General features: G+C 40.5%; 1 protein-coding gene across 1 annotated transcript in view; it reads left to right on the top strand.

Annotated features, from left to right (window-relative positions):
• The window catches only part of LOC137876400 (protocadherin Fat 3), a 63,205-nt gene that overhangs the window by 41,897 nt on the left and 9,049 nt on the right, over positions 1-12,259 (top strand). The window contains exons 39-47 of the mRNA XM_068715924.1: positions 259-536; positions 686-1,245; positions 1,359-1,490; positions 1,636-1,793; positions 1,891-2,422; positions 3,252-3,405; positions 5,247-5,403; positions 6,253-6,669; positions 8,146-8,401. Of these exons, the coding sequence (XP_068572025.1) occupies positions 259-536; positions 686-1,245; positions 1,359-1,490; positions 1,636-1,793; positions 1,891-2,422; positions 3,252-3,405; positions 5,247-5,403; positions 6,253-6,669; positions 8,146-8,401 (2,644 nt within the window). The remainder of the gene's footprint in view (positions 1-258; positions 537-685; positions 1,246-1,358; positions 1,491-1,635; positions 1,794-1,890; positions 2,423-3,251; positions 3,406-5,246; positions 5,404-6,252; positions 6,670-8,145; positions 8,402-12,259) is intronic.

Raw genomic sequence — 12,259 nt, 5'->3', positions numbered from 1 at the left:
ACAGCTGTTTTTGTTAAAAACACTATGTATGCAGGAGAAGTTGACAGATAAATACACTGTGATAGCATGGTTAGACACAGTGTAAATGCAATTACCGTCTTATAACTATCTTTATCCTATCACCATTTTTTTACCTCTTCCCCAGTAAGAAATTCTACCCAAATTCACCCAGCAGTACATTTTTTTTTTTTTTTTTTACCTCTGTTTGCTTTTTTTTGTTAATGGAAATCTTACTGTATCTTTGTTTTTGTCTCTAAGGCAAGTGACTCTGGTAAGCCAAGTCTTACCTCTTCCTCCTGGATATTTATGCGAGTCATTGGGAACAGTCAGTATAAACCAACCGTCTACCCCCTGGAAATCTTCATCGTCATGGTAACGGATACCTTCCAGGGAGGCCCGATTGGTCAGATCTATGCAACCGACCGCGACCCCAACGACGTGCTGTCATTTACCCAGAAGCCTCAGCCCAAGAGCATGTTTAAGATAAACAGAAAGGATGGCAGCGTTTTGGCTCTGCCGGGCCTGGAACCTGGCAGGTACACACTAAACTAACACACAACTCACTCTCTAGCACACACACACGCACGCACGCACGCACGCACACACACACATAGAGGCTAAAAACTGGTTGATATGCAAAACAAAACTTTTGTCAAAACACAACACATTTCTTTTGCTCTCTCAGATACCAAATGAATGCCACAGTGAGTGACGGACGTTTCGCTGTGATAGCGGATGTGTCAGTCCAGGTCGAACAGGTGACAGATGTGCTGCTGCGTAGCGCCCTGACCTTACGTTTCAACTCCCTGTCCCCGGAAGACCTGCTTGGTCGCTACCTGAGCCAGATCAAACTAATATTGCGGGGACTAGCCGGCTGGAATTGGTCACCAGGCCAACAGGATCCCCTCCATATACTCGGCGTACAACCAGTGATGGGGACATCTGACATGGACGTGCTTCTAGCCATGGAGATGCCAGAGACAGGCAGCGGAAGGATGGGTGGGATCTACTCCCAGCAAGAGTTGTCTGCAAAGCTAGAGGATGCTGCGGCGAGTGGCCAGATTCGAGGTGTCCTTGCTGGGGCAGTGGTGGTGAGCAGCACTTGTTCTGGGGAGCTGGAGTGTGGGGACAGGGTGTGTGAACAGAGACTGGTGATGGAGGGTGACTCGCCTGTCACTTACAGCACAGAGAGGGTCAGCTTGGTGTCACAAAGGTTCAGCACTACAGAGACCTGCACCTGCCCTGGTGAGCACTGCACTCATTGACACACATGCAATCTAATTTAGACCAGCTCACAATGATAGTGTCCTGTATATCAATCACAGCTGCTTGTTATGTATGTGCCCATTTCCAAACAGGAGAGTCATGCCCCACTCCTGTGGAGCTTTGTGAAGGTCAGTCCTGTCCAGCAGACATGCAGTGTGTCCGTTCTGGTCCTACAGCGCCATCTGTCTGCCAGTGTCGGACTGAGAGACTAGACGAGTGTGCAGGTATGATTTGATCCTTCCTGTGCTTGAAATTTGGACCTGTGTATCTGATCCGGGTAGCCACATTTCAAGGATTTGATTATGTAAATTGAAGCCTTTCACCTCTAACTTTATCCTGTATGTATATCGATGTTTTGTGAATGTGCAGGCCAAACCTCTCTAAGTTTCTCTGGAAACAGTTACATCAAGTACAGAGTGACAGAGAGTGGCCAGAGTGGGGAGATGAGGCTCGGCCTGAGGATCAGGACACTTCAGAGAAGAGGAGTCATTATGTTCACACGTGTTAACCCTTGCACCATGCTCAAGGTAAACACATTAACATTCTAAGATACACTTCCCAATGCCAGATGTGCTCAGCAAAGGGTGTGCTGTATTTCAGTGGTTGTTCCTTTTCCTTCCATAGATTGAAGGGGGTCGACTCTGGTTCCAGTTGGACTGTGACAACACCCTTGGCATTATGGGTATCTCTGGCAGACCAATAAACGACGGCCTCTGGCATGCTGTTGTCTTGGAGCTGACTAGGAACTATACCCTACTGTCATTGGATGACAGCTATGTGGAGCGGCGGCGAGCAGCCCGAGCCCCTGTACGCCTTTGGCCTCTGGCCCCAGATTCATCCTTTTTCTTCGGGGCCCAAGTGAGGCCACCAAACGGGCAGGACGAGAGGCCAAGCGCAGGGCCATGGAGAGGCCAGGGTGGGCAAGAACCCGGGGAACGTGGAGCGAGGGCCCAGCCAAGAGCCCAGGATGGCTTCCAGGGATGCTTGGGCTCACTGATGCTGAACGGTAACGAGCTGCCACTCCAGAATAAGAGGAGCCGCTACGCTGAGATAGCCGGGCTGAGCGAGGTCAAGTTGGGCTGCGTGCTTTATCCAGATCCATGCGTCAGTCAGCCCTGCGTCAACGGAGCCATCTGCAGCAGCCTGCCCTCTGGAGGTCTGTGTAGATGTCAGTGTGAATGAGTGTGGGTTTGTCGTCTTGTTGTGTAAATAAATGACATAAATAACTGTTGCTTATGAAAAAGATTAAATTTGATGGCTTGTTTGTGCAGTATTGACCATCAACTTGTATTGTTTAAATACAATATATTAAACAATTTAAATATTAATTTAAATCAATATTTTAAATTAATATTTGCATTAATATTTAAATACAACAATACTATTGTATTGTTCAATATTTAGTCAGTTACTCATAAATACAACCACATGGTCTTAAGGGGAGACACCCCAGATTAGTTAGGGTAAAAAATGGACTTATAGATATCACCATGAATACAACAAGTGTTCTGAAAATGTATATTTAATATATGCAAATGAGGCATTATATTATCAAATGTGGGCTCTTTTGCAAACATTTCCAGAACAGAAATCTGAACTTTGGGTAAAGACAGGTTCAAAATTTAAGTAAATGGTTTTCACTGAGGGACTTTTAGATATATCGTTGTATCACTCCATGAATCAGAAATTACTGTCAACAGCCCAAAAAATATTTTCCCCATGTTTTTAGGAATAAAATATTGTATAAATCAGGCTATGAATGATATATTAACAAATCCCTCTAAAAAAAACTAAACATATTTTGGATGTTTTCTTTCCAAAGAAGCCATGTTAGGGAAGCAAAATAGCCCAAAATCTCAAAATTGACCAGTCCATGAGAATATTTTTTCCTGGGGTGTCTCCCATTAACAGAATGTGATATTATGTGTTATTATTTATGGTTATACACATTAGTATTTAACACATGTTTAATCTGTCTCCAACAGGCTTTGTGTGCAGTTGCAGTGCTGGCTTCACTGGGGGGCGCTGTGAAATGGAATTGACATCCTGCATGCCAAACCCATGCCAGAATGGTGTGGACTGTAAACTTGTGGGCAGTGCATTCCTCTGTGGCTGTCCTAGAGGACTCGGAGGACTTATGTAAGATAAAATAGTCTTCACCCACACTCTTACACTTTTAAGACACAATTACAGATTATAAAAACAGTGTTGATGAATGTATGTACTCAATGACAGTAAGGTTAGTGTTGATATAGACACATTAACATCTACATCTCTCTTCTCATATACACTCAAACATGAAAGAATATGTCTGTGACTCAGCAAACACACACACTCACTCATTAGCTCACATTAGCACCCAAACACCCACTGTGTTGTTTTACTTGTTATTGTGTGAGATAAATTAGTGTTTCTAATTGAATTCAGTATGATTTGGGTTGAAAAGCCTGTAATCATTATCTAGCTGGCTTTTTAATTACAGCTCAGTAATTGCCTTTGAAATAACCTCCCTACACGTGGTTGTTCAATGGAGCCACCACCAGAGAGCAGTTTTCCCTCATTGGAGAAAAATGGGTCTGCTCTTTTATGATTTTTAGAAAACTTTTTGATCAAGTTGAATTAAATTAAATGTAGCTGAATAATAAGGAAGATGGAAATTAAGATGTTTTCTCCAGGCAGCAGATTGTTCAAATCATCATCACTTAAGGGTAAATGGACTGTACTTGTATCGTGCTTTTCTAGTCTTCCGACCACTCAAAGTGCTTTAACACTACATGTCATCAGTCACCCATTCACACCCATTCATACACTGATGGCAGGGGCTACCATCCAAGCTGCCACCTGCTCATCAGGACTGACTGACATTCATACAACATTCACACACCGTAGGCTACAGGAGCAATTTAGAGTTAAGTGTCTTGCTCAAGGACACATTGACTAGCGGAGCCGGGGATCGAACCGCCGATCCTCTGATTGAAGGAGGACTCTGCTCTACTGAGCCACAGTTAATAATAAATACTGATTGAAACCATAAAGCAAACACTATATTCTGCCACAAGCAAACAACAATTGAGCGTAATTGGCTAAACAAATGTTTTTCTTGCAGATTGATAATTGATGTATCCATTTAAATAACAGTACAATATAGTATATTCAATTGGAAAATTCCCTAAAAAAGGTGAAAATGTCCCTTTAAAAGCTGACTCATGGAATTGGAAATACAAAGAAGCTTGCTAAATTCATGAAGTTTATAAATTAGGGTATTCAGTATTCATGAGCAGATACCACTGGCCAATATATCCAGGTCTTGTTTAGTAAACTATCAATCATTCCAAGCAAAACTTTGGTTAGTTTTACAAGAAAGCTCCCAGCAAACATTTAGAAATGCTTTTTCTTCTTACATCCGACCAACTCTTGTGAACTCTTTTGAAAATCTCATCAACAAAAAGTAATTGAAAAGAAAAAAAATCATTTTCTATCTCCATCACAGCAGGACACAATGTTGGAAATGTCAAGATTTGCAACTATGTGTGTGGAGGAAAATGTATTGTGTGACGTTCGGTTGTAATACATGTCTTTATCTAAGGGTATAAATGTGTGTGTGTGTGTGTGTGTGTGTGTGTGTGTGTGTGTGTGTGTGTGTGTGTGTGTGTGTGTGTGTGTGTGTGCGTTGTGTGTGTGTGTGTGTGTGTGTGTGTGCGTTGTGTGTTGTGTGTGTGTGTGTGGGGGTGTTGTATTCAAACATATTTCTTCAAGTCAGAACCATATAAATGAGGATAATAAGGAATAAGGAAAGATAATCGTTTGATTTAGCAAAAGATAGGTCCTCTGAAAAGATGATCTCCAAAGTGTTTTTTTCCGCTCTCTCTCTTTTTAACTCCCTGTCATGTTTTCATCTTTGATTCTTCTCTTTCACTTTGATACGGCTCCTTTTCACCACTCCCATGCATAGTAATGCATTTGTCTCTCCGCTTCTGCAGATGTGATGAGGATGTCAATGAGTGCGACCAGGATGGGTGTGGAAATGAAGGAGAGTGTGTCAACACGTTTGGGTCGTTCTACTGTAACTGTTCAGAGGGGTACGAGGGTCAGTCTTGTGATGATCAGACACCTGGTGAACCGGGGGATGACACGCAGGTATAGTATGAGCAACACTGACTTTATGTCGGAGTAAACCTTACAGAATATACTCTAGTGTCATCCAAAAGGTTCTGCACGTTTAGCTTGCTTCTTATTGGACTCGGCATACTAAGTGAAGTTGAGAATTTATATTGTGCATCGGATTCCCTGAGGATTTATTCACCAGCTTGGTATCTTTGCAGTAGATGAATGAAAGTGTGGTAATGGGGAAATCACAGTTTCCATTTGAAGTTGTCCCACTCTTGACTTTATACCTTATATAGAGACTGTAAGCCCAATTAATGTTTCACAGTGTGAGGAGGTGCTTTCATTATTCTCTAGAATACTGCAATTAGCAGAGAAGTAACCATAGTCGACAAAACCTATTAGGCTGTTTTCACAACAAATTGATACATTAGCTTTGTTTGTTGTGTTTAGAGACATTTAGACGGGTGTGAAAATAAAGCCTTTACTCCCGGAGCTTACTCCTCCCATATCCTATTAAAACACAAATAGATTAATAGATCTTTGGGATTAATCATTTCCTCCATTCTGCAAGACCAGACATGTGCTTGTGTCCTTTGCAGTTGTAAGTCGATTTAAAAAAATCCAATATATGTTACAAAAGTCTTATAACCAAAAACCTTACTGACATTTTGCTGGTGTAAAACAATTTGTAAGACTGAGTGGATAAATTATATTTCTTAGAAAAGGTTTCATCATCTCAACAGGTTTACTTACGAAGTTGGAAATATGTGTTTGTTCTTTATCTGAATGAAAGTGAATTCTATATAATAATCCCCATATTTCATTTTCATCATATTTTATTTACATTACATTTACGATTTTTCTCCTTGCATTACCCAGGCGGAGCCCCTGTCTTACGTTGGCCCAGGAGAGATAATTGGCATTGGGGTCCTTGCCTTTGTCATCATTTTCCTCCTCATACTCTTCATCGCCTTCAGGAAGAAAATAAAATTTAGGAAAGACTCAGACCCGGGCCCAGGGACTCAGGCTGTGATGGGTGTGTCAGCTATTTCCACAGAAACCAGCTACATGCTGCATAGGACTGGCATGGGGGCAGAAGGGATTGAGTTTAAGGCCGTGCGTGTGTCGGGATCTCCAGGGGCCACGAGCATCTATGGGGAGGTGGGAGGCAGCACCGTGGGCCCTCCCCAGGTCATGGTGCGACCGACTGCCCACTCCCCTCTACCAGGAGGACTCAGCAACCAGGGCATGAGGAGTGGAGATGGTGACAAGACTACCTTCAGTGAGGGCAGTCAGGTATGCTTGCAGGTTGTCTTTTTTTAACTCAAAGTAGAATGAAGCGATTTCGTGGTCATAATAACTTTTATGACCACGAAACATGAGGCCTTAAGATGATGTGGTCAAAGAGCTTAATGAAGAGGATGCTGTTTGTGTGGCGCAGCTTAACGCAGGGCTGAGCTGTAAGTGGAGCTGGGCCTGGATAAAGGTGTTCACTGTAATGACCACAGCCAGTGTACTAACAGTCCCAAGTTGCTCCCAAGGGCCCTGAAGTAATGAGAGAGGGTTAAGGAGCCTGTACCTTCATTTCAGCGGGTTGCTAATGCAGAGGTGTGTATAGATTGGAAGCTTGCAGTTAAATCACAGCTATTATTTTACTCTTGATAAGCTACTTTAGCCAGAGTAGATTATCGTTTTAATTTAAATAATTGAACTGGATTGAATGTATATTAAATGCAAATAGAGGCTACAATTCAGCTTTACAGTAACAGTGGGAGTCCATTAATATTAAGCCATATAGTAACAGGGTTCAAGAGCTGAAATACTGATTAATAACTGAATAATAAATCAGTTGTTTGCTTAAAGTAAATGTCTTATCACTTAATTTTCTTCTCAGAGTACATCAGAATGCTACATTTTAAAGCTGATATTAAAAATAAAATTCTCCTGGGGGAGCATGCAGGAGTGCAGGTTGCCCCATAATATCAATTTTGTATCAGCATATCTTCATGCTTCTTGCTTTGATGATGTTAAACTTCTGTATTTGTTTTATTATTTGAAAGACACCGAGTACATGTACCTCTAGTAACTTCCTCTATTACTCTTATTCTTACAAACAGCCATGGGACAAACAGTCATGGTGGGCTTAAGGAAAGGGTTCACTGTCCTCAGTCTACAAAAAAAGTGCTTCCATGGCATGAAGCAAGAAAGAGGAAATTTTAACTTGAATAAATATTAATATTGAAGATATGGTACGATGACATTTTAGTGATAATATAAAAAAAGAAATTTTTAAAGCTTTTAAAAGCCACCATGTGAATCATTTGAAAATTCATAGATCCTGCAATAGCATCAGTCATATCAGAAGTGGAGAGTTCATCTTCATCGAAAGATGAGAAAACAACAAGATGCTTTAAAATACATCTTAAGATGCTTTTCAGAATAAAAAGTTAAAGGATAAGGCTGCCGATATTCCCATAAAAGTCCAATTACATTTTTTTTATTAAAAAAAACATGTCTGACCAGTTGATGTCTCTCAGCCCTAACGTTAGACATACATCTTTAAAAATGGATCACAACTTTCATTTTTAAAACAGGCTGCTATGCTGTATAACAATGGATTAGTTTGTGACTATTTTAAGCCGTGCACTAGTGAGAATTAATGGAAGCAGAACAATGTATTAGAGATAGACTTGTCATTGGATTTGTTAGCAATACAAATTGCTACTAGACAAACCTTTTTTTGTGCATTGCTGTTTTCTTTTGTCTCTACAGATGAGCAGCTTCCTCTCAGACATATCTACCGTCCGAGGTGTGGCCAATAGGAGGGGCATCGCTGTGTGCAGCGTGGCACCCAATCTCCCTTCTGCATCAGCCTGCCGCTCAGAGCACAGTCCAGCCCACAAAGTGTCCTGGGAGGGAGAGGAAACGAGGGAGGAAGGGCTGGAGAGAGTGAGAGATGAAAGAGAGGAGGAATGGGGGCAGAGAGCTTTTGAGTTGGAAAGAACACAGAGGGATAACAGTCCACAGGGTAAGACTGCCATCATGTGCATGCACATTCACACACTCCCATGCACAAACAGTGCCTGACCTCTGATCAATAAGCCACAAAGTACACAGGCCATGAACTCATTGTGTTACACTCGTACCATCATCTCCACTGAGAGAGCTTATTTCACAGTGATCTATGCCTGTTGATCACACACACATCAAAGAAAGTGTTCAAGAATAAGCAAGAGTGGTTAATATTTTTTATTTTGCTATAATTTCATTTTAGTTTTCCAATTTACTTCCTGGGAGCCGTAAATGATAATATAACACACTTTGCTTTTACACTGCTCAAATTGGCAATTGTGTCCTCTTCTATCTGGATAACTCTCTTACATCTCCTGTGCACTTCTGTTTGAATGGGCAGGGTAATCAGCCAGAAGTGATCTCCTATGTTCTTGTCCTACTTTTTGCTCAAAAAAGTTAAGAGAAAATCAAAGTAGTTAGAACACTGCCACTCAAAGAAACTTTTCTGTCAAGTTTTCGACCATTTTCTTTCGTCCAAGTGTCCTTTGTCACCCGAAAGGACAACAAACTGAGGGTGAGTGGTGAGAAGTAGTTGTCAGGTAATTCCAGTCTGATATTTATCTGCCAATGCTGTCAACAGCAAGAGCACAGTTCATAGTTTGTTTTCCATTAGTGAAATAACCATGTTGCATCTCTTTGCTAAGGTAGACATCACACATTTCGATTCTCTGTCCAACCAGTTGCTTGAATAATACAGCCTGCGGCGGAAACTTCCTGCCTCTTAATTATTGATTCCTTCCTGTGGAAATGGGAAATAGGTTATTTTATTTTGTATGCTCCCCTGTTGAGTGTATGCACATTAAAAGAAAGGCATACGCCCCTTGGGGTCAAAGTTACATCACAGTCCATTAATTAAAATGTAATATTGCAAAATAATATTCATAGTATTGGTTGAATGACTCCAGTGTTAATCGACAGGTTACTTAATCAATTGGAAACAGTTTGGCTATTTATTTACACCACAGCAACCACAAACAAGTATAATGAATATTTCAATAGATATTGGTTGTTTTTCTGTCACTACTTGCTGGTCATGAATAAATCAAATGTCATAAATAATTAAATAACTGGAAAATACTTTAACAAATCTGGTCCAATGTTGCTCAGTTTTTGTTTTCGATACTCTCAAGTATAGGATGTCTAGGAATAATCATATTGATCTTCATTATGTTTTAAAAGAAAATAGTTCTAATAAAAGGTTCATGATTGAATGACTTTGACAACTACGGCCTCACAGAAACACCATGACATCATTTCCTCTAATAATGTAGATGGAGTGAAGGCTTTTCAGTTCAAAAGCTACAACTATTACTGTACCCATTACAGGACAAATTACAAGACACATGTGAAGCTGTTTCTGTCGAGTTCACTTAGACCTGTGTTGGGCTTAGTATTAGTGGTAATAATACATATTTCTAATTAAAAATAATGTAAACTGATGTGAATGGAAAAATTTGAAAAATAATGAAAAAAGTGAGCCTGATGGCTCTTACAATTACAACAAAAGTGGAGGGGATTTTAAAAGTTTGGGGCCAGAATGACAACGTGGTTTGGTCTGAGTGTTTGCAGTAGGATTAGAGGACGGGTTTGGGTCCGTAACCTCAGGCATGGCTGCCAAGGTTAGCACATGGTAATCACTGGCACAATGACAAATGAGTGTCCATGAGGAAGAACAATAAATGGAAAAAAGAGAAACTTAGAAATAATAATAAGAAGAATTACTTGAGTTGTCCCATCACCTGCATTAGACCAGCAGTTGTGGCGCTGCCTTCCTTATATAGTTTTATTGATGGTACTGCCTTACTGCTCACATTCCCACAGGAGCATTTGTCTTGTTCCATACGCACTGAACCGTGACCGCCTAGCTTGGGCTCAGAAAGCTAAAGTTGATGTCCAGACATCCTGGACCTCATGGACAAAGTTTTGATTATAAGATGGGCCAAGCCCTGACTGCTTGCTTGCAGACTGTCCATAAAACACGATTTTGACACAGACAAGGATGTTTTCAGAAGATGTGACAGACAAGGGTGACAAAGACATGCTGTGTTATGAGAGGCAAACACCAATCACAAAACCTCTCAAAACAATCCAAGGTAATCTAACAGATTGTTTATTGCTTTGCCAAACAGAAAAAGCGGTTTACTAATGGTTTTCATAAAAAAGTTGAAAGAGCTGGAAACCACAGCGGTTCAAGCTCACCTGTAACATTTCTACACAGGATTTCTGCGACCAGCATAATAGCACTGACTGTGGTTTTACATTTTTAAATGTAAAACTTAAGTTTTTGATAAAAAAGATGATTTTTATTTTCAGTACCTCAATTAAAAGAAGAGAGAAGAGTCTTTTTTTCCATATAACAAAATATGCCAAATGTCTCAATGCATGAGTATATACTGCTGTCTTCATATAAGTAGCTGAACAGGAACTTATAATCATAAAAACAAAAATTTCGATTCATGTGAGGAAATATTTTATCAAGACTAAGAATCTTGAGGATTCAATGCCAATCAAGGTGGCACTTTTACATGTATTGTTGCGGACATTTACGGAAAGATGACAAAATAATGATACAATACTAACTAATAAGCCTCTTTCAGGAACTGCTCTCCCCACCCATAGGGCACTAAGGGGTTAGACTCTCAATTTACCATGTGCCTGGACCAACTCAAGATAGACTCAAGTCACTACAATGTTTTATGACCCCATCTTTCTCGTTACGAACACACACGTTCCTGAGGAAACAGAAACACATTCAGTTGTAATAAACAACTTAAAGCAAGTTTTACTTGATGTGCTAGTCCTAGTCTTAGTAATCCTTGTATTTCATTTATATAGTTTTAATCTACCTCAGAGTAACAAACTCCCTGTATTTGTAAACCAATCACAAATTGACTCTTTTAACTGTTTGTTTGCATCTGTTCTTATCTTGTTCCGTTGTCATACAAAACTCATCTTAACTTACGGACTCACGATACACATTGTGTGTCTTCATACATTAATTGTGCAAGCTTGAAACATCTGAGTTCATAAAAGTTATGCATAGTTAGGGATCACCAACCGGTCTGCCTGCAACTGTGATATATTCCACATCTCTCAGACCAACAGAGGGGGGAAGGGACATTCTGGAAAGTTGAGTTTAATCCTATCCATTAATTTACTATACATATAGGTACACATGTATATCTACATATGTCTGTCTGTGTCATAATAACAATGTCTGTCTATGTTGTGTAATTGTTTAAGTCATTCAATCTTTAATTGATCAGGTATTATTCCGTGATTTATATCAAACTATTTGGTATCATTTTGCAGCTGAGATAGCACCGTGTTCAAATATGGAAGAATTAAAACGACTCTGTAAGTAACTAGTATTGATTCTGTAAAGTAAGTTTAAATTAAATAATCAAAACAGTTGTTAAGATGGGAGTGGTTTTGCTGTTCCCTCCATAAAACTGGCAGTTCTGTCCGTCTGCAGGCTCGAAGGCCCGCTGCGAGCAGGAACATCTCTGAGAGGACATCCAGCTGACCTGAGTAGCCAGAACCTGAAGAATTGCCTTCCTTCACCTGGTTTCTAATATGTTACAACAATGACAATCAATAACTTTGAATCCTGTACACCGGATCTCTCCCTCAAGGCTTTTTCGGTTACGCCTCTTCTCTAGCTTTGTGTTCCTGACCTGTAAACTACGGCCGTCCCGTGCCGTCTAATGTGCCATGCAGCTCCTACCTGCGATGCACCAACCTGCTGAAGATGTATCCCAGCAATTATTGAAGAGTCTTAAAGAAAAGACTCTAAGATGAAAGACATTTTATA

Source organism: Cebidichthys violaceus, unplaced genomic scaffold (assembly GCF_023349555.1).
Source record: "Cebidichthys violaceus isolate CVI_PGR_0920_01 unplaced genomic scaffold, fCebVio1.0.p SCAF_20, whole genome shotgun sequence".
Lineage (NCBI taxonomy): Eukaryota > Metazoa > Chordata > Actinopteri > Perciformes > Stichaeidae > Cebidichthys > Cebidichthys violaceus.
This window is presented reverse-complemented; position numbering and strand designations above follow the sequence as displayed.